Genomic DNA, 26410 nt, shown 5'->3' with positions numbered 1-26410 from the left:
AGCTTAACACAATATTGCATAACTAGCGACTTAGACAATACGACATTTGCCGAAACTTTTGTAAAACTAACTAAGGAATATTGCGTCTTATCTATAAAATTGTTGATAATCGGATACGAAACATAAGTAAAAATACATTAAAATCATTTTAGTATTAGATTTACAGATGTTATTAAGGCCCCGTAGTAAGCGTTCAAAAATGTTTTGAAAGGCAGATATGTAAATACGAATGTTAGAGGGAGCGCGCTAACATAAAAAAAAACGATAATAATTAAGTGAAAATGGTGAAAATATTTAATAAAACATGACTCGTTTGAAATATAGCAAAAATCTCTCGAATAATGATTTACTTGCATTTAAAGATACACTGTGATTTTCATGCCTGTAACATATTAAATAACTGAATAAAGCGTGTTTAAAATATTTTTAATTTCATATAATTGACGTTTTGGCATAAAAAATGTATAGATATTATCTTCAAAAGTAACTTTTTTGGAACATAAAAACTTAAAGAGTTAACAAAAAACTTGTTATAAATCATAAACATTTAACTTTTTTTATTTACGCCCTATCGGGCTTTTACATAGTAAGTTGACAGTATATGTATGTAAGTGTAACATGTACATGAATAAAATAGCTAAATATAATTTACTCATAAGGTAATTAGAAAAAATAAAATGGTAAAGTAAATCAAAGTATGAAGGCAAGACCTTTTTTTTAAAGCTAATAAATAATACAAGTTAATAACTAGCAAATAGGTCTAAAATTAGTTGCCTTTTGAAACTCACAAAGTTATTAACACCAAATATATATTGCATCCTTATTGTGCGCAATCTGTCAATCTCCGGAGGTCACGTGGTATCAAACATTATGCTTCGCATCTTACCAGGATAGTCTTAATTTGGCAAAGGTTTGAGATAACACCGTCAGGGCGATTGTGATTTTTTGTATGAAGCATTTTGTGCTGATCCTATAACGCACAAAATGGGAATATCTGGTTGCTCTTCAATCGGATGTTTCGGTCATGTGAATTTGCGTACTTTTTATAATGTACTGATATTATTATAATGCGTGCTTGTCTTAAATAAATAGAATTTCTCATCTTTTAATATGGTTCGCACAAACGCAGTAGAGAAACCCGCCAATGCTGAGACAAATGTCTTACCAAACGTACGCCCTCAATTAAGTACTAATGACATAACTTTTTTACATTTCTTGAGTCTTGGCTGTTAGGGGATTAGGTACACACCTGTATTATTACACCCAACCAAATACCACTATTAAAATTATTTATTACTCTGAACACCGTAAGCCACTTTACAACTATCAACAATTTAACTATTGTAATTAAATTACACCCCGTTGATGACTCGCCGCATCATAAAGCTGTTTTCAAATTGATTGAATTGCTTTTGGGTACCCATTTTATTGTCATTGGCGGGCAACTAGTCGATAATCATTATTCCAACTGTTGAGTGAGTTGGTACAACCCCAAATATTATAGAAGGTATTTTTTTCTGTAAGGCGTATATCTTTAGTTTAGAGTGGTTGAATATTTAAAAAAAATTACTGTTGTATCTCAGGGTTTTCTATCTAACTCTCTTATTTAAATAAAACTCCGGCTTCAGCAAAACACTGGGAATTTTAATGTTTTAAATTGACAATGGGCACTGATATCTCAATTGGAATTATGCGGACCCCGACCTTGAGGTTCCCACCTTTTTTAAAATTTTACACTAGATAACTAACTAATCTAGTGCCTTCTATGGGTTAGCTCGTACACTAGTATCAAATATATTACAGTAACATTATTTTAAATTTTAGGTCCAAGTTTTTTATTTGTATCACGATTTATTTTACTCTCGAGGCGTTAATAAGCAAGGACCTACGATGTAAATACTTAATATTTTTCCTTAAAGCAAAAAAATTGATAATGGTGTGATAATACTTACGTCAAAATCTTCATTTACTTTGCACCCGTTACCGCTTTTCGTCTGACCGATTTCTTTACATGAAATCGGTCTTCCTTGATTTCATCAAAGCTCCTGCAGTTGTTAATAATAATTGAAATATTTTTTATTCCAGGATGTGAGGAGGTTAGTGCAATCGCACACGTCCCATACAGATAAACATATTTTTTGTACAATAGATCTGTGAAAAATGCAAAAATATATAAAGAAGAATAAATTAACAACAGAGTTCAACTACGTAGGGCGTAGTCATGAGTGAGCTTGGGCCCAGCGCTCACTCAGGAGTTACGTTTAGTGCTGGTAGGCTGCGGTCACCAACGTGTTGGCGGAGGCCATTAGCCGCATCCTGGCTCCAGTGACCCGGCGTCTCATCAGGCCGGCAAATACATTTAGTCCTAATTCCGTGAACATTGTCGATGCGCTGCTGTATCTTCGGTATCCAAATATGATTCTACAGGCGTCATTATATTGAATTCGGAGTCGTTCCATCGAGCAAGTTTGGTAGTGGCACTATGTCTCACGCGTATACGGGCCAGTACAGAATGCGTTGAACAGTATTTTTTTTCCGGTATTTCTGCATTTGCAAAATCTGCGGGCAAACTGATAAATGTCATTCTCGTAAATATTCTTTCACTTTGACCAAAAACACGTATTTCTTCTAGTTTGTTGGCTTTTCTCTTTTCCACAACAGGCATATTTTATTTTTATACAATTTTATTTGTTTTATTACTTTTGTTTATTTATACTGGGTTTTTACAGACATTCTCCCTTACGTGAGAACAATGCAGTTTGTAAAAACTCAGTTAATACGCCATCCAATTGCAAAAATCTACTCAGTCATAAGATATATTAAGTTGCATACATCAGAATAAAAATTCAAAAACAAACAAAAAAAATAAATAAATACAAAATTATATAAAAGCTCTCTCAAATGATAAATAATACAAATAGAGGCAAGAGACAAAGGAGACACAAATAGAGACACAAGTAATACATAATTTATTTATTTATTTATTTATTCATTTTTGGGAAAATCAACAGTTTACATTTTTACAGATTGTACATAAGTAAAATAGGCAAAATAAAACCAATTACGGATTTCCTCCTTGTGATTTTACGTAAGACAGCATTAGAAGAAATAATTAAATTTATGAGAAATGTGAAGTTATAATTATATAAAATAAAAGAATTGTATAAAATAATAGAACAAAATAATACAACAAAAATAAAAATAAATATAATATAATTAACGCAATATATATACACGGTGTCCGGAAACTCGTAGTACAAGCGGGAAACTGGAGAATCTACACCACATGGGGAACCCAAAAAAACATAAAGTTTTTTGATTTGAGCATTTTCAAAAAAAAAAAAAAAAAACCAAAAAAAAATATTTTTCGGCTATTTTAGGGTTAAAGTTTTTTCTGGTGTTTAGGGTTGAATAACAGATGTTTTAAGCCTGCAGAGCAGAAATATTTTATCATTACACCGGGTTAAATGAAGGGTGATTTCAAAATAATGCTTCAAATCCGAGTTTCTTCATTTGTTTTACTTTCAAATAGTTTTAATTAGTTGGGTACTTTGATTTTCAGTAATAATTTATAAGAATTTAATTAAAAAAAAAAAAAAAAAAATCAACTTCAAACTCGATTTACTCGATAACGAAAGCTCAAATAAAAAAAAAATATACTACAAAATCGACTCCAAATGTGATGTAGATTCACCAGTTTCCCGCTTGTACTACGAGTTTCCGCACACCCTGTATATTTTAGTAACAGCAAACATTTTTTCCTAATCCGTTTAAATTATCTTATTATCTGCACAGTCGACACATTTTGGTCAGAGGGCTAAAATTTGTGATATTATGAAGATATGTGAATCATAATGTAGTCTTAAACATTTGGATGTTGGAACGGTTATTTCAATATTGCTAAGACATAATGATGACCGGCAATTATTTTGTGGAAACAAAATCAGTCAATTCTGAAGCCTTCTAATTTAAAGTGTATTAATTAATCTTGAAGTATTCCAGACTAGGTTGATTTTTTTGGGGTGTCAAAAAGCTACTCATATCTTTTAGGACAACATATTCTTATCATATTTCAGATTTTGACAGCGTGCCTAATAATAAGTGGCTATGGCAAATATGAACCATGATTTTTCACGGTCTGCCAAGTCGTAATTCTTCAGTCAATATTAGTTAGACCATCAATAAAATCTCCTTAAATTCGTGTTAACGACCTCTTCAAAATTTTATCAATAACATGTTGTTTGTTTACTATCAAAAACACTCCTGATTTATAAATATATTAAACGCGTTTGATTATACTTAGCACTAGGTAATATTCAGAAATAATCTCCAGTATCTAAATAATAATCTAAAGTGCCGCATTGTAAACCGAATAGGACATGGTGAGGAGGAATTTACCTGGCTATTCAGATCTGGTAATCAAACATGGATAAAACCATTTTTATACACCGTTTTGATTCTGAATGGTGGACTATCACCTGGGCGATAATGAGAGTATCTATCAGTCTGAAAGTGCTAATTAAAAAATTAATAAAGGTTAATTTCAAATATCTCATTTTAAAATCGGTACTTTGTCGTCATAATCATTGAGTGTTATTTTATTATTATTTGTATTTATTTGGCGGGCGTTGCGCGTCGGAAGAAAATGGAGTGACGTGCACCTGTTGGACGAATGCTTACATTGACGCGTCCAACTTCCACTGCAACAAAAACCCCTTATAAAATCTCCCCCCAACCCATCCATATACCAGTTGGTCGATGCCCCAACCTTTTTAGTACGCGCCTCTCGCTCCGAGTCGTAAAAGAAAGAATGACCCAAACTTTACTACCGCGTTACTTTTTCTTAAGCAAATAACATTTTTGTGATTCAGATCCATCGGTTTTTATCGACTTACAACTATTTCTCACCTGTTGCTATTGCGAAGTGTTAGGCCGGGAATACATGTACGATTTTTCCCTCCGATTCTGAACAGACTATCGGAAAGCCTTCGCACCATCATCTGTTGAAACAGTCCATACACACCTGATCGATTCCGATCCGACTATCGGATCGGACGGCCGACACGGAAAGAGCGTCGCCGTTTTTATTGTCGATCCGATTGTCTGAACTGAAATACACATCGGACTTTTTCTTCCCACTCGTCAGTATGCAAATGAGTAATTAAAACCTAGCTGTTTATCACTCCAGTAGAAAACTATCAATGCAAATGTAATAATATTATTATTCATTTTTATAATTGGTTCACCACTTATAAAAATGAATAATAATTTTTATAAGTGGTGAAAATAAAAATCACCCCACCTTCCTCTTTCCCTTCCCCACTTACCTTCAGCCTCACAACATCCCCCAATTGGGGATGCCATAGTCTCACTGGCTCCAGACGGGAGCAGTTGGGACTCTTGTGAGGTATTCACTATAAAAAAAAATAGTGTAACGTTAGGTTAGGTAAGGTAAGGTTAGGTTATATTATTTTAGGTTAGGTTAGGTTAGGTTAGGTTAGGTTAGGTTAGGTTAGGTTAGGTTAGGTTAGGTTAGGTTAGGTTAGGTTAGGTAAGGTTAGGTTAGGTTAGGTTAGGTTAGGTTAGGTTAGGTTAGGTTAGGTTAGGTTAGGTTAGGTTAGGTTAGGTTAGGTTAGGTTAGGTTAGGTTAGGTTAGGTTAGGTTAGGTTAGGTTAGGTTAGGTTAGGTTAGAATCTTGATAACAATGTATCAATGCTAAGTTAAAGTTAAGTTAAAGTTTTTAAAGTTTTTTAACTTTAGGTTAAAGGAGTACCATGATAGGGATATAAAGGACTTGGTCTGGGGTGAAATCTGGAAATAAATAAAATGTGCCATAGATTTTGTTTCACAGATCGTAAACGACTGAGATCACAAATAAATCGGACGTGTATTTTGTTCGTCTGATCCGATAATCTGATCATACAACTGGGAAGCAAAATGGTAGTCCCGCCCTAAAGGGATAATAATACTTCGCTTCAATAATACGTATTTCACTTACTTGTAAGAAGTTTTTTAAATGCAGTTCTTTTAAAGGTACACATATCAATATTGTATAGTATGTACCTACTCTGAAATCTGTGTAAATCCACCGTGATGCCATGTTTTTGCAAAATGTCTTGTCTTGTCTTTTCCTTTCTTTGCAAAAGTCTTTTATCGTTTTTTAATGTTTTAATTAAAATACATAAATGAAAATCAAACGAAGCCATTTTAATGACAGCAATCAATATAGTTACCTCGATGAACAACGTAAAAATTGAAAATATTATTTACTGGTAGGCATATTAAAGCACCCACTTCGAATGTGACTCTACCTTGATATAATAAAACTAAATAAAGTAATCCTAGATGAACAGCTAGTTTCAACTAGGTGGTCTTCAAATTATCGGAAATGGGGACCAGCTTTGAAAGAACTGGTGCAATATACACGGTGTCCGGAAACTCGTAGAGAAACTGGTGAATCTACATCATATAGAAAACCCAAAATAACGTATTTTAGATCTGAGCATTTCGACTGCAATGGGTTAAAAAAGTTTTTTTTTTGTATTAGGCAATTCACCCTAAAAAGATTGCTATGTACAAATAACTAAGTGTATGCTTTGATGTATTTTAAAAGACAATAAACAGCTGATATATACCCCTAAAATTTAAACTTCGGGCTCGATTTACTTCAAAACGGAAGCTCAAATCAGAAAAAGTTATACCACAGAAATAAATATATTGGTTTACCAGTTTTTTATACTTGTAATTTTTTTATTGATTTAAGCTGCTTTTATACGTATGTGAACTTTTAGTACTTTTTTTAACATGGTAATAGTTTAAATTTAACAGTATCTAGTATTTAACTATCCTATTTTATGTTAATGGGCCACTTGTTTACGTCTAGAAAATGTAGTGTAACTTCTTTACGTCATTATCTTGTACCTTTATTGTTTGCTCCAGTTATCTCCACTTTGTCAACAATTTTTAAAATTAAATTTTTATTTATTTATTGTTATTAAGTTTAATTTGTAGAACTCCATTTTAATTTTTATTTTTTATATATTCAATGATATTGTTATTGGGTTTATAAAAACAGTTTATTTTTAAACAAGTTCTGCTGTGTAATTATTATTACGCGTGACAGCTGTTTCGCCTTCTGAAGGCATTATCACAGTTTGATAGTGTCGTTAGCACAGTTTGATAATGCCTTCAGAAGGCGAAACAGCTGTCATGCGTAATAATAATTACACAGCAGAACTTGTTTAAAAATAAACTGTTTTTATAAACCCAATAACAATATCATTGAATATTTAAAAAATAAAAATAAAAATTAAATTCTTTGAACAAAATTTGAAAAGTCACTTAGAAATTACTTCATAATGCTGTATCTATTTAACAAATAAGATATTATCTGCATGAAAGCTCTCACGATGCATTTTTCACGTGTTAAACCGGATCTCTATTTCGATTATAATTTTTTAAACATATTTATCACATTCAAAATACTCAATACAATACTGATATCCAATTTCTTTCCAATTTCCTGTATTTTAAATTCATGATAACTTTTCCAAATGCAATAATAAGTTTCTTCTTATTTCGGACATGTTTTGACACCGACAATTTTAATTAATCATTAATACTGTGACTTTTAAATTGATCAATTATTTTTAACTGGTTCATAAACCAGGTGGGATCAAAACAGGTATATTTAATAGCTACATTTCACCGGTAATATTATTATAATTTATAATTGAATGTTTCGGCAAGTCAGTGGCGTCCTTAGTCCCTACCTTGAATACCTCTGTCTGAGATCGCGTGTCTCGTGCGGGGATGCTATAAATACACGTATGTGGGAGAATCAAGAATAACTAATGCAAGTGCAAGGTGCATCTGTCGCGTGCCAACCATAGTTAGTCAGGGGCTCTCAACCTTTGGGATGATGGGACCAGACTTTTTCAATTCAAATATTTTCTGCTAGTCTTAAATTATAGATGCTTGTTTTTAACCAACTTTAATTTAATTTAGACAATTTTTTTAATTCTTTTTATATGAATACCGCACAAGAGTCCCAACTGCTCCCAATCGTCTGAGCCAGTAGGGCTTCCCCATTTGGGGTATGTTGTGAGGCTGAAAGAAGAGGAAGGTGGGAGAGTACCTGGCTATTCAGATCTGGTCATCAAACACGGCTAAAGCAATTTCAACCAACTTTTCAATTTTGAATGGTGGTCTTACACCAGGGCGATACTGAGAGTATCTTCCACTCTGGAACGTGCCACAAGTATACTATCTATTATTTCAAATGAATTTGAATTACAGGCTTAGCTGATTTTTATGTTAAAAAAAAAAATTATGAAATAACACAAATTTTGAACCCGCGACATTCGGCTTGCTAGTTGAGAGCCTTACCCCTCGATCACGAAGTCCCTCGACATATATATGTTTGTCAATATATATACATAACATGCGTTTAAATTGATTCATGCGGCCTAAAAATATTTATGTAATTGAACCGGAACAGAAAAGTTAAAAAGGTGTAAGTACAAAAGAGGTTTCTGAGATATTTATATCTTAGAGACTTCGGGTATTATTGATAAACTAACGTTTAAGAAACAAGGTTTTTTATACATAGTACGAATGATATCGTATAATTTTTAGGCAATAATTATTAGCCTGATAAAGTTGGTTGTTTTCAAGTGAAAAATCTAATAAGAAAATATTTGTTGAATGAAAAATACAAGTACAAATTGAATAATTTGGCGGGTTTTGAATAAGCCTACGTAGCGCAATTGGTACAGCGCCTGACCGGCAATCAGAAGGCTGTGGGTTCAATTTCCGTCGGCGGCATGTATTTTTACTCGAAAGCTTTTTTCAATTGATATAGGTGTTTCAGGCCAATATATATTGCTTAAAAATAAATATTATATCGTTGTAAATCAGTTGTCATCTTTACAAATGCCGTAATGTATTATGATCTAATTCGTAATTATTGTAGTTTTTTGATGGTTTTGTTTATTTTATATTATATTATATTCTTCGAAGGGTACATTTTTCTGATTTATTTATTGTGTGTATATTTATCCACACAGAGAAAACTTACTAATTTATTAAAAATCTCTTCAAATTATTCGTTTTTAAAAACAGGACTGCAGGCCTTTAACAAATAAATAGACAAATTTCCTAATAAAATCTCAGTAAAACACCGATTGTGGTGTCGGAACACGTGTTCAAAAAATTCTAATATTTTCGCATTTCGTCATTATATAATAACAAGGTAGACGCAGCAGCATGAACATGTTTTCCGATATATTATGAAAGTACTAATAATTTATCAGCAAATGGCATGCTGTCACGTTTTCAACACGCTGGTAACCATTGAACAGGTATCTACTGACCTAATTCTAAATGTAAAAACACTAGAAAAATTTAACTTGTAAGTTACAACCAGTTCCTGAAATAATAACCAGTCCATCGCAGTGTTAGCGACCTGCAAAATGTTGTAATTTTATTTTAATAACTAACTACATTATCAACGCTACCATAATTTGTAGTATTCAACAAAGTGCTGTTATGGATTACGCTTAATTCTATATTTGGAGTCAGTAAATACATGGTTTTCCAATAAGAAGTGTTATTTTGGTATTCAATCGTAAAAGATCAATGGTTTCGTTTTTTTTGTGGTACGTAGCGCCGTCTTGTTGAAAGTAAACGTTGTTCAGATCAATACCATCCAATTCCGGCCATAAAAAATCATTAATCATGTATCGATAGCGCAATCCATTCACCGTAACTGTTGCTCCAGCCTTATTTTCGAAAAAGTAAGGTCCAATGACTCCGCCGGACCATAAACCGCACCAAACAGTCACACGTTGAAGATAGAAAGGCTTTTCAACAATAACTCTTGAGTTTTCCGAGCCCCAGATGCGACAATTTTGCTTGTTGACGAAGCCACCGAGGTGGAAATGGGCCTCATCACTCAAGATGATTTGCATTTGATTCACTCAAGTGAATTTTAATAATTTCAATGCGTTGTTGAAGCATGTATCGTTCCATTTTTATAAATGGCGTAGTTTCTACTTGTCAAATGTCAAAAAATGACAGCTTCAAAAGTAATATCTACCGAAATAGCGGGCTATTCAAAATAACACCTCTTATTGGAAAACCTTATATATCAATAGTACCCCCAACTTGTTGCTGAGATCATGCATAATGGGTTAATTTTCAATTAGTTTCTAGACTTCATAGTTCATTTGTCAATTTGATGTATTTTTTATAGAAGAACGTAACTACATTATCTAATAATGATATATTTTCGATTATTGGAACATTAAGACTTGAACATTAAGGTTTGAGAAGCGGTCTGCATCCAAGGGCTCCCCGGGACTATTCAATGCAATAAACCTGTTAACAGTCCATAGACCGTGATAAATTAAGCTGTGCAGCGTGAATATAATGCACTGCTCTTTTTATGCGCTTAAAGGCACTCATTATGAAGTTTTCAGTAATTATTGTATTTTACACAAACAATAGCCTGTTGACCATTCCAGCACATTCTATCTTACTGGCTGCCCCTTTCCAACAACTGCCGGGTACTAACTTAGTCACTAATGAAAAGTTCACTGAACACTACTTATGATCATTTTGAATTATGGTTTAATAAGCCGGTATTTCAAAAGCCATTCGTAATTAGTAAGAAAATCCGCGGTATGATTTATCTTCCTTGTCACGTGTTTTCTACCCTCTCGTCTGTAGAATGTAGAATTCTTTTCCGCCTTTTGAAAATGCTTTATTGTTATTAATTATTACCTACTGAGAATTATAGAGTATTTTATCTGAATTCTATTCTCCGGTAAACAGAATGTTGTAAATTATAATAGATAAATCTCTCTCTTTTGCAAAATATCCATCATTCATTTTTATCATTAAAATTTTTTATCAGTTTTTTATATATGCACAGTTTTAACGGTAAACACAATCCGTATTTTTTTTGGGTACAATCAATTTTCAAGTATGACACTATTTCTAGCAGTTATACAATAGTAAGGCAGTGCAATGAAATTTAACAGGCACTTTATGGGTTCACTAAAGCGCCTGGCCGCTCGCCACAAAGGTTTCGACGGGTATATTCTCCTTCTGGGTTAGCTGAACTCCGAAGTAGACGGTTTACAAAGCGTCTCTTCGGTCAGACCTGCCAGGAGGTGTCTGATGCGGGAGTGAGTAAGTATTCGAGATCAAAGAACTAATCAATATGCACTCGGCAATCTGTATAATAATTAGATGGTTTGTAATAGTTTTTTTTCTTGAAAAAGACTTGACAAACTAACCATTACGCTAATTCCTCGTAGGGATTGGCAGAGAGGTTGGAAGGCAACACAAATTTTACGGTCTGACGTGTACTGTACATTCATACATCGTCTGGTTTTATTATTCTGTTACTCTTTCTTAAGTGATTCTTACCACTCCGAAGTTATCACTGATAGTGCCAGGTTTTCTCTTACATTCATGTTAAAACTATTAAAATATCCCTTACTTAATATTGTTCATTACGCTTACACCGACTTTGCACTAGTTTCGGATCTCATTTATAATTTATTAAATTTTTTAGCGTAACATATTTCAAAAATACTTTCACTTCATTTTTCAAAACTTCTATATATTAACAGTCAATTACAATTCGTGAGCATATTATAATTCTTGATTTCAATGTATTTTTTTCTCTCCACACACGTTCTTCCTTTAATAACTAATACATTAATTTAAATTGAAATTCATTGTTTTTATCTTAAAATAATTAGTTAAGTTTTCGGAACAATCTCAGGCGAAATTACGTAATGATATTTTATGGACATACGTAATGGCCAATGGGTACTACAACTATGTAATAACTAAAAATATAATCTTAATAATCTTAATAAATAATACACTCATACTCGTACGCGCTTTTAGAATACATGCACACTTTGCCTTTTCATCCACTTTGAAAAGGTTTGTCTGTGTTTTATTTAACAGATAATAATAATTATTTTTATAAGCAATAATTGTTCGCCTGAAACACTCATCCATATTGAAAAATCTCCTGATAAAAAATACATGACGCCAACGGGACTCGAACCCGTGTCCCTTCGATTTCCGGTCGAAAGCTCTGACCACTGAGCTATGGAGGCTTATCTCTTACCCGCGAAATTATTCAATATATGCTAGTGTTTCATTCAACAATTACTGCTTGTTACATTTTTTTTTTTTTTTTTTTTTTTTTTTTTTTTTTTTTTTTTTTTTTTTTTTTTTTTGGTTCGAGTCCCGTTGGCGTCATGTATTTTTTATCAGGAGATTTTTCAATATGGATGAGTGTTTCAGGCGAACAATTATTGCTTATAAAAATAATTGTTATCCTTTGTGCTATGCATAAATAAAATCTTGTCTTAAAAACATTAATTTATCAAAAAAATAATAGATAATAATAATATTAAAGTTTCATATGCCGACGTAACAATGAGCCCATAAAGATTTTACGAGCTTTTAATCTACAAGCGCCTCCAAAAAATTCTGCAGTTAAATAAATACTTTGAGATTATTCTTCGAAATACTGACTACTGATTTTATACGATAATTTTTTGGCGCCTGATTTTTAAGGGTCTATAAAGAATATCCTGCCATGAGATTATTTTTATCGGTAATGTTTTAACTGCAAATTGTAGCAGTGACAGCGTGAACAATGGCAGCTTTGGATGAGTTGGTTAACTTTGTAATAAAATAGACGAACCACCTTACATTTTTACCTGCTTTATTATAATAATATTTAGACAGTTTCTATAGCGTATTACACTCATATAAATGGGTCTAATTTATTTATTTTAAATATATAAATTACAAACAACACATAACAAAATGAACCTTTGTCTGTCCAACTGGGAAGGATTCCCGTTTCTGGACAGCCAAATTGTGTATTTAGTACATAATATTCTTACAATGGAATGGCGATGCTGTCAAAATAAATTTTGGGAACATTGTTGATTTCGTTCGAAGTGACAGGATGGTTTCTTTATCCTTGAAAGAATCACAAATATGTAATTTATTACAAGGGTCAATTTGGATAACATTAGTAATTGCATTCAGAATAGATGATTGTTTTCTTTCGGGACATCACAGGTCTGAGATTCTTTCCAGGGCATTTTGGAGAACATTTAAAATTGTGTAGTTAGAATTTCCACATTTATAAATCAGTATAAGATATATGAATCCTATAGTACTTTTTTTTAGAATTTCTTAGGTGATAGAAATTACACATTACTAGACCAGAATATATGCCGTATGACATATGAATTTCCAATTTTAAAATTTCGAATCTTTATTTATTAAATGGCTAGTCATTATTATACAGTAATCGTACTATGCAGATTCGTAAATTTAAATAATATCAACAATGAAGATCAAGTATTAGGAACAAAAATAACCATTTTTAAACTTGAAATAAAAAGTGACTTTAGATCCTTATCTCTAAAGTATAAAATAGCCTTTTGGAATAATTGCATCAGATGATGTCACACAGGTTTCAATCTCTCCGTCAAACCATTTCCCGCAGGCTGGCGTTGAGGATGGACCTCCACACAACTCTGTCTTGGTACAAATTTCTAACTCTTTCACATTCAGACATACTCTTTTGTTATTCTGATTCTCGACACTACTCGACTTCGTTATTAAAATCCTCGGTACCTACGTGTAACCGAATGATGTTGATGATGACGCGGTACCTACGGGTAGCCAAATTATGTTGATGATGACGCGGTACCTATGTGTAGCCAAATGATTTTGATGATGACGCGCTATCTACGTGTAGCCAAATGATGTTGATGATGACGCGGTATCTACGTGTAGCCAAATGATGTTGATGATGACGCGGTACCTACGTATAACCGAATGACGATTATGATGAGATACCTACGTATAACCGAATGACGATGGTGACGAGGTACCTACGTATAACCGAATGATGATTATCATGACGAGTCACATACGTATAACCAAATGGTGATGGTGATGATGATGAGGTACCTACGTATAACCGAATGACGACGGTGACGAGGTACCTACCTATAACCGAATGATGATTATCATGACGAGTCACCTACGTATAACCGAATGGTGATGATGATGATGGTGAGGTACCTGCATATAACCGAATGGTGATGATGATGAGACACCTACGTATATCCAAAACATGAAAAAACATAGAAAACAAATAAAATAGAACTTAACAACTTTAGTCCGCCTCAGCACAGGTCTTCCTAGTGAGAAGGACTAACAAATACAATTTAATATCAATGTATTCACTATAATTTTCTGTATGTACAGTATTTAAATGGTTATTAATTTTTTTTTAAATATGTTTTAAATCGATATTTTTCACTATAATTCGCCATGATTCCACCCCTGACATTTGATTCTTATCAAATTTATTTCATCATTCAGATAATAATATTATTCGGAAAATCTTGATATTATACTTCATGCAATACAAACAATCCTTCAAAAGAATATCAAATCTCCCCAAACAAAGATGAATGACTGGATCTGCCATTGAAGATTGATCTACGGTATACGTAATGCGATATATTTTATTTTATCTTCTGCATTTCTCCAATGCTAATAGAGATTATTTTGATTGGGCGGGTATTTATCTTATTTATTGGATTTCCTGATGGTAAAACGATCTAAATGGTCAAGGAACATTTTTATCGGTACAATATTTACCGATATTTTTTTAGATCTAAATATTTATAATGTCTAATTGTTATTATTAATCATTTAAATTAATAAAGGTAAAGTATATTTGCGGCAAATTCCAGAATGGAAGATATTCTCTGTATCGCCCTGGTGTGAAGAGAACCAAATGGCTTCTCCACCTTCCTCTCTCCCCATCTGCTTTCCCTCCCCTACCACCTTCAACCTCACAACATTTCCCAATGGGTATGACATAGTCTCATTGGCTCCGGACAGTTTGAAGCATTTGGGAATCTTGTGCGGTATTCACATAGAAAAAAATTACCTGACTTGCAGACGGTTCTGTTAAACCTTTTTTCTTTTTTTCTCTGTAATAACACGTAAATTCTGAATTTCCGAAACTACAAGAACTATGGCATCCCATTTATTTGGGATGTGTAGCTAAGCTGAAGAAGTGGGTCAATAGAAAGTAAGCGGCTATTCATCTTATCGCTGAAGATAGCTCAACTACGCATTGTCTCTCGCCAGAGCGATATCTTAGCAGGGGTGCCTGGGTTTATGGGGTGAGCTTTGTTGTTCATCAACTGAGTGGCGGGCTGGATTGGTAAAGGCCAGTTGAGCGAGACCCTTTGACCTCTCCGGCCGGACTCTCTCAATCCATCAGCAGTGGGAGGGATGTTTTCACACGTCTGGACGCACTGAACAACCCCTCAAACAGTTTTCCTTATCAGAACCTTCTTTCCTTCATTTCCTTGACACACCCGCAACACAGCATCCTCAAAAATGAAATAGCTAATGTTAAAAAAATCTTGGAAATCGAATTTGGATCTCCTTTCTTTCTCTTTTCGTCGATTCTAAAGAAAGAATGACTATTACTAATTTATTGATAATCTCTTCAAATTATTGGTAATCCAGTTAAAAACAGGATTGCAGGCCGTTTCTTGATAAAGTTTTAGTAAATTCACAATACATCGGAACACGTGTTCATGCACCTGCATTTGCCTTGGTAACATAATGACGAAATGCTAAAAAGGAGTTTTATGTACACGTGTTTTGATAAAATAAATTTTGTTACTAAAAGTTTATCAGGAAACCTATTGATTTATTCGTTAAGGGCCTGCGATCCCGTTTTTAACCGGATTACCAATAATTTGAAGAGGTTTTCAATAAATTAGCAATGCTCATTTTTCTCCTTGCACAATAAATCCTAACGTTTCAACAGTTTCCTCTTGGATGCGCGGTCTACTATTCGGTCTATTTTATCAGTATACTTTCTATTCTCCAGGTCCCTGCAGGTGTGGGCGGAGACAGGGCGGCCCCACAGCGACGTGCTGCGCGACCAGAGGACCGAGGTGGGCGGCTGCGGGCTAGGCGGGCCCCTCCGCTACCCCAACGCCGTCATCTTCTGGATGCACTGCCAACAGGTCTGTCATTACCTTGCTTATACAGGCTGCCATCAGAGCAATCTTTACCTTGCTGCAGACTGGAACAACTCTGTGGAACCGCACTCGTACACAGTTAAAAAGTCCTTGATTTGAAAAACAAAACCAAACGGATCTTTTAACTCTGCTACTTTTTGGGCTATGACACTCTTGAGTAGGGTTGCCATAAGTGACTAGGGTCTCGTCGGAAAGTCGAGGGATCACATCCGAGGGCTCAATAACGGTGACAGTTCCGATATATCGGGACGGATGGCAACCAACTTGTTATCTAAACAAATTTATTTTTTACAAGCCCGAACCAAAGTGGCCTCATTGACCCGAATGGATTCAACTCGCCGCGTATTCGAATTCTTTCAATTCTAAGAACTTGGTTAGTTCAATTCCGCTCGTTAATAAGCCAGTAATTTTGCATACCCAACGAACGACATTATTAAAAAATATGTATATATTGACAGGTGACCGAAGCTTATCTGATACTATGGAGGTTATGGGTTCTTATTTTGTGTTACTATTAATGTAAGTATGCATACATTATTTCGTACTAACAATCATGCATGCAGGGACATTGGAGGGTCTAGAATCGTTTTAAAATAAATGTAGCTTCTTTTTACAAAAAAAAAATTAGAGTCCTGACGTGTGCGGCTAAGGAGGTTAAACAATCAGTTTCCTCACACAGCCGTCGGGAAAGGGTGGGTCCCCTCCAATGATACTATGGAGGCCACGCTAAAATTTGTCTATCGTCGGTTGGAATATTTCTTACCAATTGTTGACCGTGCTCGCAACTATCGCTAGCTGACCATAGATGACAAATTTAGTCAATATCGTTATGACACAGGGTTTTATCTATGAAATTATGTAGATCTCCTGGACAAACAAGCTTCAAAAAAGCATTCGTATTCAATAATAAAGTAATTTTTAACTTGGAATAATTCTTTAGAAACTCTTTAAAGGATCTTGGTTGTTGATAAAAATAAAACAAACTTACTTAAAATATTATTACGTATATACCTACATAATACTGTGGTTACCCTAAACAAAACGGTTCTTGCTATTAATTTATAAAAATCTAAATTTATTGCCTTCGACTTATAATAAAAAATATAAATTAACTTATTTACTGTACTGACTAGATTTGTCTGAAGTCTTGAGTTTATTGTTGAAATGCTGCAGTACCGTTACTTGCAATCAATATATACTCGTATTTTCATCGGAATATCTCCGCGTACTCTCATGAAAGGTAAATTAGACACAAGTGACTTCTATGTGACCTTTCATCGGCGTTAAACTGTTGTAAGCTGCGGTGATGTACGCTTTCACTCAAATAGCCTGAGCTAATGATCAACGGCGACGATACTCTCTAAATTCTAAAGGAAAAAAACCGTGGCGTCTCAAAGACCAAAGGTTGCAATGGACTGTCTTCGTAGAAAGATTACCAGGTGTGGGTCCACATTGAAAGCGACTTAAAGGTACTTCGAGTAGAAGTGAAATTAGACTATGACGGGATGTTTCACAGAATTTGAACAATTCATCAAATTTTATAGTTAATTTTCCATCTCTTTAAAAGTCCTATTCAAATTCTGTTATTTACAAAGTATTGTGAAACAATTCGAATTTTCACATAGAAATTTGAAAAATTGTTCGAATTCTGTGAATCAACTGGCGCAGAATAACGACGAGTTGTTTTACAGAATTTGAACTATTCGACAAATTTCAAAGTTGATTTTCAAGTTCTGTGAAGGTTCAGAACAGAACTTGAAAATCAACGTTGAAATTTAATGAATTGTTCAAATTCTTTCAAACAACCCATCCTAAGACTGAAGGTGAACGACAAGAGATCGAATCCAGCGGTGAATATTTGTGACGAAGACCAAATCTCACCCCAGGATTTAGGTACCGCTGTGAAGATGATAACTGGACAAAGTTTAAAATATTTGCTTTAGGGAGGTACCTACCTCTGTAAGGGAGTGTGAAGTGATGTTTCTCGTGTTGCTCTACTATGTTCATATTGGAAATGCTAATAATACCTTACATTTGACGGTCTAGAAATAAGAAATAATGCACAACTAGTTGCACACGTACATAAATTGATTTCCACATTTTCACAATCCCGGAGATAAATAATAATGTTTGTGTGTTCTAAATCTAAACGTCAAACCGTTGACCTCATGTGGCTTCTACATTGGGTATATTGAAATGTTTACAATATTCTACATAAGGGTTATGAACAATGGTTGCAAAAAATAATTTCTTTCATTTCAGTGGTTTACAATTGGATAATACAAAAATAAATAATAATTATTAACTGTAATAATCACAAATAATAATTTGACATTAAAAATGTTAAAATATGTTTCAAACATCGAATTTGTTACATTAAAAATGTCAATATCATTGCTATATTAATTTACACGCAGTCGAGGAATTGACTAGCTTGCTACATAATTTGTCTGTGAATGGTAACATTGAAATAGTCTCTTTACGCCTAAATTGACCAGATTCAGAAGTACGCAATAGTCGAGATCTGAATTTACAATTTTGGAAAAAATAAATATTGTTAACGCTTTCGAAATGCAGGACAAACTCGTCCATTGGTGTTGGTCATGCTCACTATGTTTAGGAGAGCTGCCCCTCTTATGAACATATCTCCTCTCCTTGGACTTTTCGGACTTGAAGAAGTTTTCTATTGTTTAGTTTATTATGTTTAGTGAAGTGTTTTTTTATCATCCGAACACAGGATAAAGTGCACTTACATGATCACAATAATTATTATAACCCACACATGTAACAAAATTCGTAATTATACATCACGGAATAATTGTTCTATTATGATTATACGCTTGGGCAATGGACGAATAAGATGGAATTAGTGTTTAATACTTCAGGGATGTAGCGACGGTCTTTTAAAGAAAGAGTTTGATTGAAATTCATATCTAATATAAGCACGATAATAATAATTGTTCGTATAAGATATTTTAATGTTGTCTATGATGAATGAAGAATGGAGGTTGTGGATGTGATCTATAGATTAAAAAAATATATGCATTTACTATCCATATAATATACAACCATGCTTTTAAGGTGACTGTTTTTTTCAATGGAGATAAATACTTCAGCAGTTTTCTGGAAAATATTGTTTATGGTCAAATTATTTATTGATAACCATTTTTTTCAATTCAATAACAAATACGTTATCATCTATTTTAATGTTAACAACTGTCAATTTGTTTCTTGACAAAAGTTTAACTAACATAATAATAGTTAGTTGAATTTGATTATATTTTACATGCATGTAAAAAATAATCAAATTGATTTATTAATTTAAGAGGAATGAATTAATCCAGAAATCATCACATTTATTTTATTTTTACTGCTACTTTTCGAGGTACCTTTTTTTAAAATTGACATACTAACTCAAGTCAACGCACAAGTCATGCACGGGGTTCTTTCAATTGTCGAAGTTTAATGCCAAATCACTATTTTCGATTAATCTTTATAATGAATTGATTTAAATTATGAATACCAAAAAATATGCTTCAGATAAATTAAAGGTTTTTCTAACGTTTCCCTTGAGTAGAATACGAATAAAAAATTTAATTATTCAATAAAAAATATAAATTTACTCTACTAAAAAAAACTTTTTTTCAATAGAAATGTATGAACATAAAAAAATAAAATATTACAGTTAAGATTATCTGTGACAGTTTCCCTTGATCAACTTTGTTGCTTTCTTATAAAATTGTTTACAAAATAAATTTAAAAAAAACCTCCTTGTGTTTGAAATCGAGCTTTTCTCAGCAAAGTTTGTCAAGCGATTTTTAGGTCTATTACCTATATTTGTGACGATATAAGGTATAACAAGAATGGTTCCATGATAACTCAACACAGTGACAATTCAACACACCTTTAAAAAGTGACATAAAGTCATTAGAAACGATGAAAAAATAATTAAACCTAACCTAACCTACTTAACCCAGTTAATAAAGTTTTTTTTTTCGTCACTTTCCATGACTTTATATAACTTTTTAAAGATGTGATGAATTTTATCATTTTGATGATTTATCCGGTCACCGTTTTTACTATAGTGTCCTCTGCGCGCAGTCGTGATCTTTTTAATAAAAAGTGTGTTTATCTGAAGTGACCTGCCAGGCTGTGACCAAAAAGGTACAGAATATTTTCTGTACCTGTTTGTAAATAATAACATTAGATAGAGCCTATGAACTCATAATAAATTTTACAGCGCCCTTGAGGTGATTTTTCACAAATTGTTAAATTATTATTATTATACTTGAACGTACTGTCTACATCATGAGCAGATTGTTTAGCACAAGCTTTATAGAAAATCTAATATGATTTCACAGTTGGGCTGCGTTTTCTGTAGTTGTATAGTGCGTCTGCAGTTGTACCTACGTTCGTCTCGATCGTGCCGCTCACACTGAACCCGGATAATAAACGTTTAAAGCTGGTTAATATTCCAATATTTTCTGTGAATAGAACCTTGGCCAACAACTTTCACCATTTTATTAAGGAAAAATCGTTTGATACATTTTTTATGAAAATTCTACAGTGAAATTCACATCTTAAAATAGACAATCAAATATAGCATGCTTGTAAAAACATTACTTTATTCTAATATAGTACATTTTTATGATCTTATTCCAACCTCGTGAGTATTCAAATCAGTGATATTAGTGGTACAGCAGGTTCTTGGACCTTATTCTGGGGCCAAAGGACGTATATTCAAATCGGTGATATTAGTGGTACCTACAGCAGGTTCTTGGACCTTAATTCTGGGGCCAAAGGACGTATATTCAAATCGGTGATATTAGTGGTACAGCTGGTTTTTGGACCTTAATTCTGGGGCCAAATGACGTATATTCAAATCGGTGATATTAGTGGTACAGCTGGTTCTTGGACCTTAATTCTGGGGCCAAAGGACGTATATTCAAAACCTTGTAGGGACAGAAAAAATATAGTAATTTGTCATTCAATCAATAAAATGTACCTGCTTCATTCGATTTTCAATTTTCTAAGTAAGTGGTTTATGGGAATAAAATGTGTGTGCTCGACAAAAGAAAAAAAATTAAACACCAGAATATTTTTGAATTAAGTTAAGATTGTCCTGCGTTTATAGTGTTTATTAATCGTGTTTTGTTGATTTTATCTTGTTGACTTTATTTTGTTGTTTAACGTGTGAAAATATACATTCATACATTATAAAGGCAATTCTTGACCTTCTCAACATTTGGTTTATAGGATAGGCGTAGAAATCAGCTCTATATATCAATTCAGATTTGGTTATAGAAGATCGTGGGAAAACTTTATTATAGGTACTTTAAAATTTCATTAATCTCGGAAATTGAGTTCTCTCTCATTTATCACCTTCAATATACCAACTAGAACTACTCGATTGCCAAATTAACAAGTTTAATTCATTTAGAGACTACATGCAGTTTGCAACACTGCGCAGAAATTGTAGATGTGTTTAACTGCACGGAATATAGTTACAAGAAGGCTATAATAATATATCTCAGTAGTACTAATTACAATTTAGGTTAGCATAATATTATTCTTTTCTATGGAATCTATATAATATTACTTTTGTAGGTAATTCCTCCTATTTTTTTCAATAATTATTTCTTTACCTTCATCTCTTAAATTATTCGCATTATTTTAATAATAAAACATTGATTTAGTAAAGTTTACTTTATTATGAAGACATTATTATTTTAGTATTCTAACCAGTGTTCCTCTGTAGCTAGATAGGAATATCTGTGTTTCTTCGGTTACTAAGTCGGTAAGATTTATAAATTATAACTTACTTGCTTTATATAAATGTATTTATACTTATGTCATTATTGCAAGATATTCACCCGCTATATTCTCTTCGAAAAATCTAATTCATTGATATGATTCGGTCATGTTATATAGTACAGACACACTGAAATTAAAAACAACATTAAAGTTAAGTGAAAATAAAATACTTTGTAAACACACTACTATTTATTAATAAAGGATCGACATGTTTCAAAACCAAGGGTTTCTTCATCAGGGTAAACACATAATATATTTAATTATTGGAGACAATATTAGTGACTCTCAAACGACAATTTGAAAAAGAAAACGATACGGTACCATCCAGGAATTGTTCCCAAAACCTTAGCCTTGTCTTGAGGTTTTACTAACTAAGTTATTTAAAAAAATAAAATAAAATATTCGATAGGCTTGCAGAAAAAGTCAAAAGATGTCGCACATTAAAATAAAATGGATATATTTATCGAAGACACTACCTCAATTGCATTTAGTTCTTGAAGAATCTTACAATCATACATTCAGATAGCATCCAATCATTACCAATAAGAAAATAAAGAAAACGTTGGTAGTTCTAAGTATAAATACATTAAAATTGTAATTGTAATGTACCTGCGCGTTTAACACGCTCTTGTGTCCTGTTCGGGGTTGATCAAAGCAAAACGAACTCTAAGCAGAATTCTTGTTTGAACAGACTATGCAATAATTACAATAGCGTATTATCCAAGGTTGATATTTTCAGTTCCGAACTTACCAAATACAAGAGTTCCACAAAAGAATATTTCTCTGATGGTTTGTGAATAATGTTTATGTCTCTATTGTTTATAGATCTATTATGATTTGATTTATACCTACAACCTCTCTCCATGGCTATAAATATATTGTTTTTTTTTTAATTTTTCGTTTTATATAATCTTTGTTTTGTATAATTTATTTAAATAACTTATTCCGTATTATGCTGTCTCAGTTAAAGTCACAAGGAGAAAATCCATAATTGGTTTTATTTTACTATATAATACTTATGTACAAACTGATAGTACAAAGATAGGTTTATCTAAAACAAAGACGCTGTCTAGATTGCATTTAGTTTGGGTTGAATCTTGCGATCATACATAAAGATAGTTGCCAATAAAAATGTGCGGTGAAAAAATGAAGAAAATGTTGGTAGTTCTTATTCGAAGTATGATACAGTTAAAAAGTGACCGAGGGGGATAGGGTCCCATTAGCTCAGTAGCAGAGCTGAGTCCCGGCAAGGCTAAGGTCCTTGCATCAATTCCTAGATGCTACCTTAACTTTTTCTGATTTTTCTGTTTCAAATTTTCGTTTGAGAGTCGCTAATATTGTCTTCAATGATTAAATATTACAATTTGAGGTTCAACTCATTAAGTTTTTCAAAAAAAAAGTATTAAATGAAAATAAAAAGTATTTTGACGCCACAAAGTGACTTTGCAATTTATGATCTATAAACAAGAAATATTAAAGTTATTTATTTGACAGAAGACACACCTGTCGATTTGATTTATTTTCAATGTGTTTTGAGGTCGGTCAGTATCTGACAGTAAGTCCTTAATTTATATTGCCTCTTAGTCCTGATACATCAATAAAATAGTTTTATCGCTCGTCAACAACGGCAATTTTCATTGCACGATGAAAACATCCATTTGTGTTAGAAAACATGAAATATAATTAGTATGGAAATTTAATTCAAGGAATTCCGTTGTAAGGACTTGAAATCACTTCCTTGAACTTAAGCCATAGAGAAGATCGAATTCATTACTTTCAATTTCCCACGCATTATAACATGCCTACATCATTTGACGCCAGCACATACACATACCGTCACGTAAAACTGATATAAGTATTTCGATAGTCCCGTGATGGCATCGCTGAATGGCTGGCTGCTCCTAGGTTACCTTATAGTTGTTGGTTAGCTGGTTACGCGTATTTAGCCTATCAAACTAAACAATTCCTGGATAAGAATAATGCCGGTAATGTATGATGCGCGATGGTCATACGTTGAGATGAATTTTAAGTAAGTACCCAATAATCTTTTGTACATAGATTCATGTACCTACATGGATTATACTACGCTTACCTAATTAAAACCGATTATAACAAGTTTCTCGTTTAGATTAACTGTTTAAGTTTTAAAGTTCCAAAAAATATATATGTTATTTTTTAAGATAATATGTATACATTTGTTATGCCGAAACGTTGATTATTTTTTTTATTAGTTGTTTTCGTTTAATTATTATCGTTTTTCAATATTAGCGCGCTCCCTCTAACATTCATATTTACATATCTCCCTTTCAAACCATCTTTGAACGCTTACTACGGGGCCTTAACAGTGAATCATCAATGATTCTAGAAATCAAACACCTACATAGAGTCTGATTCGCAGTTTGATTCCTTCTTAGATCCAATCTAAACTAGAAAATGAAAATAAACGAATATTCATTTCAGCTTCCCTAGCATAAATACATTTTCCTTTGGTGTCCATGTTTTTACTTCTAATTTACTTTCGCTCTCTCAGTCTGTTTTTCTTATTCGTTTCTGAAAATACATGTTTTTTTCTTTTAAAGAATACCTTTTACCTTAAGTAATGAATTTCTTTTTTTCACTGCCGGTGAAGAATAAAATATGGAAATTTGGTATATTTTCATTTTAACCTTGCTATGAAAAAACATTATTTTTAGTTTTGTTGGAACCTAATTATCAATTGTTCCTCGCTAACTAACTAACCGTCACGCCGTTTACGCGCAGGGGTAGGCAAAGAATCAGGACCGCCTAGAAACTTAAATTAAAATTAACTAAATTTACCAACAAAGTGATTATCGTGTTAAGTTTATTAAATAAAAGAAAATGTCACAACTGCAGACAAGCTGCCTTGTTTATTTATTTATTTATTTATTTATTTTTCATGTTCTCCGTAAAACGGTTATTCACCAATACATTATGGAGAAGATTACAAATTAGACAAAAATTATAGCAAAACACATAAAAAGGTCAGTTTCACTACTTTGTGACATACGTCAAAAGATAATTGTTAAACTGCCTGTAGGTTACGTTAAAAATGTCGATGGTCAATGCAGACTCGTTGAGCAGTTCAGTCGCTCTTGTGGCAGCTTTAAGTGAATACTTTTTTGGTCTTTTTTAATATTCTAGTAATATCAACGTTTTATAATAAATTAAACTCGGTCTTGACGCACACTCCTTGCCTCATTCACATTGATACATCACCTCATACATACTTTTCTAGTGTTCTGACTTTTGGCCCGACTCAAGTATCTAGTTCGCTTGACCACGCCATGTCTTCCTCGAGCGTCCCTACTTCTTCCATTTACATTTACCTCTTATATTCTCCATACATTCCTTTCTTCGTTCATTCGCTCTATATGCCCAATTGTAACCTAAATGTGAATTATTCCTTTAAATTCAATTGTTTCCTTGTATTTAATCAAATAATTATGGAGGATATGAATATATTTCTAATAAAGTAACTCACTTAATTCCAAAGTGTTTGTTTTCTTACAGTACACAAAGTACAGAGGGTTCATCAATCTCACTTGCACGAACTCTAATGTACAACTTTAAGACGGCTAAACAGTATCCAGCAAACGACTTGTGCGAACGTTGATTTGCGCAAACTACATTTGCTCTAATTTGCTCAAGTAAGCAAATACGTTTTGATTATTATTTTTTAATTTAATTGTGTTCTTATACTTATTTTATTATTTATCGGTCGGTGGCTGAGTTGACATCGCATTTGGGCTCCACCCAGGCGTCGTGTATTCCATTCATCGACTGGCTAAGTCCTCCATCACAACAAAAGCAAAATTTTCCGCTTACTGTGGTGGTAATAGGATATTTTCAAATATTATCAGGTTTTTCGTAACCTGGGAATGTTTGTCAGTCTATAAAAAATGTATTTTCGAATATGGACACGGTCTATAAAGGTTTAAAATGTAATGGCCTTTGAATCATTCTTTAAAAAAAGCATATAGAATATTTACAGTTTAGAATTTTTTTAATATTTTAGTCCAATGGTACGGGACCCTTAGTTTTTATTCAAATTTGATGTTTTATTTAAAAATATGTCATTAGATTTTATTTGTATTCTTTATAAGTTTACTATTTATAGATGTAAAAAAAAATCTGTTGGTTTTCCTAAATAAATAAAATGTAGAAAAAGACGGCAAAACTGTATAACGTTTTATAACGTTTATGCAAGTAAAGTACAGAAAGTTATTTTTATTTCCTAATTATCTTAAAGCTAAATCTCACCCAATCAGCATTTTTAGTGGATTATGCGTACATTGTAAGATAATATAATACGTACTTTATTTTTATAATGTTATTAAAAATGATTAAGTAAAATTTTGTTAACGGTCTAAAATAAACAAATATAGTTGTTTTTACATTTTGCAGCACCCTTTTTTTCTTGTAAGTAAATGAAAAATATT

The 26410-nt window shown here is 32.8% G+C and overlaps 1 protein-coding gene across 1 annotated transcript in view; it reads left to right on the top strand.

Annotated features, from left to right (window-relative positions):
- Window positions 1-26410, top strand: part of LOC149422300 (tRNA dimethylallyltransferase) — a 528940-nt gene that overhangs the window by 432117 nt on the left and 70413 nt on the right. The window contains exon 4 of the mRNA XM_089633711.1: window positions 15983-16121. Coding sequence (XP_089489837.1) covers window positions 15983-16121 — 139 coding nt within the window. The remainder of the gene's footprint in view (window positions 1-15982; window positions 16122-26410) is intronic.

Source organism: Hesperophylax consimilis, chromosome 7, assembly GCF_061612785.1.
Source record: "Hesperophylax consimilis isolate HC1 chromosome 7, BYU_Hcon_1.0, whole genome shotgun sequence".
In the NCBI taxonomy this organism is placed as follows: domain Eukaryota; kingdom Metazoa; phylum Arthropoda; class Insecta; order Trichoptera; family Limnephilidae; genus Hesperophylax; species Hesperophylax consimilis.
This window is presented reverse-complemented; position numbering and strand designations above follow the sequence as displayed.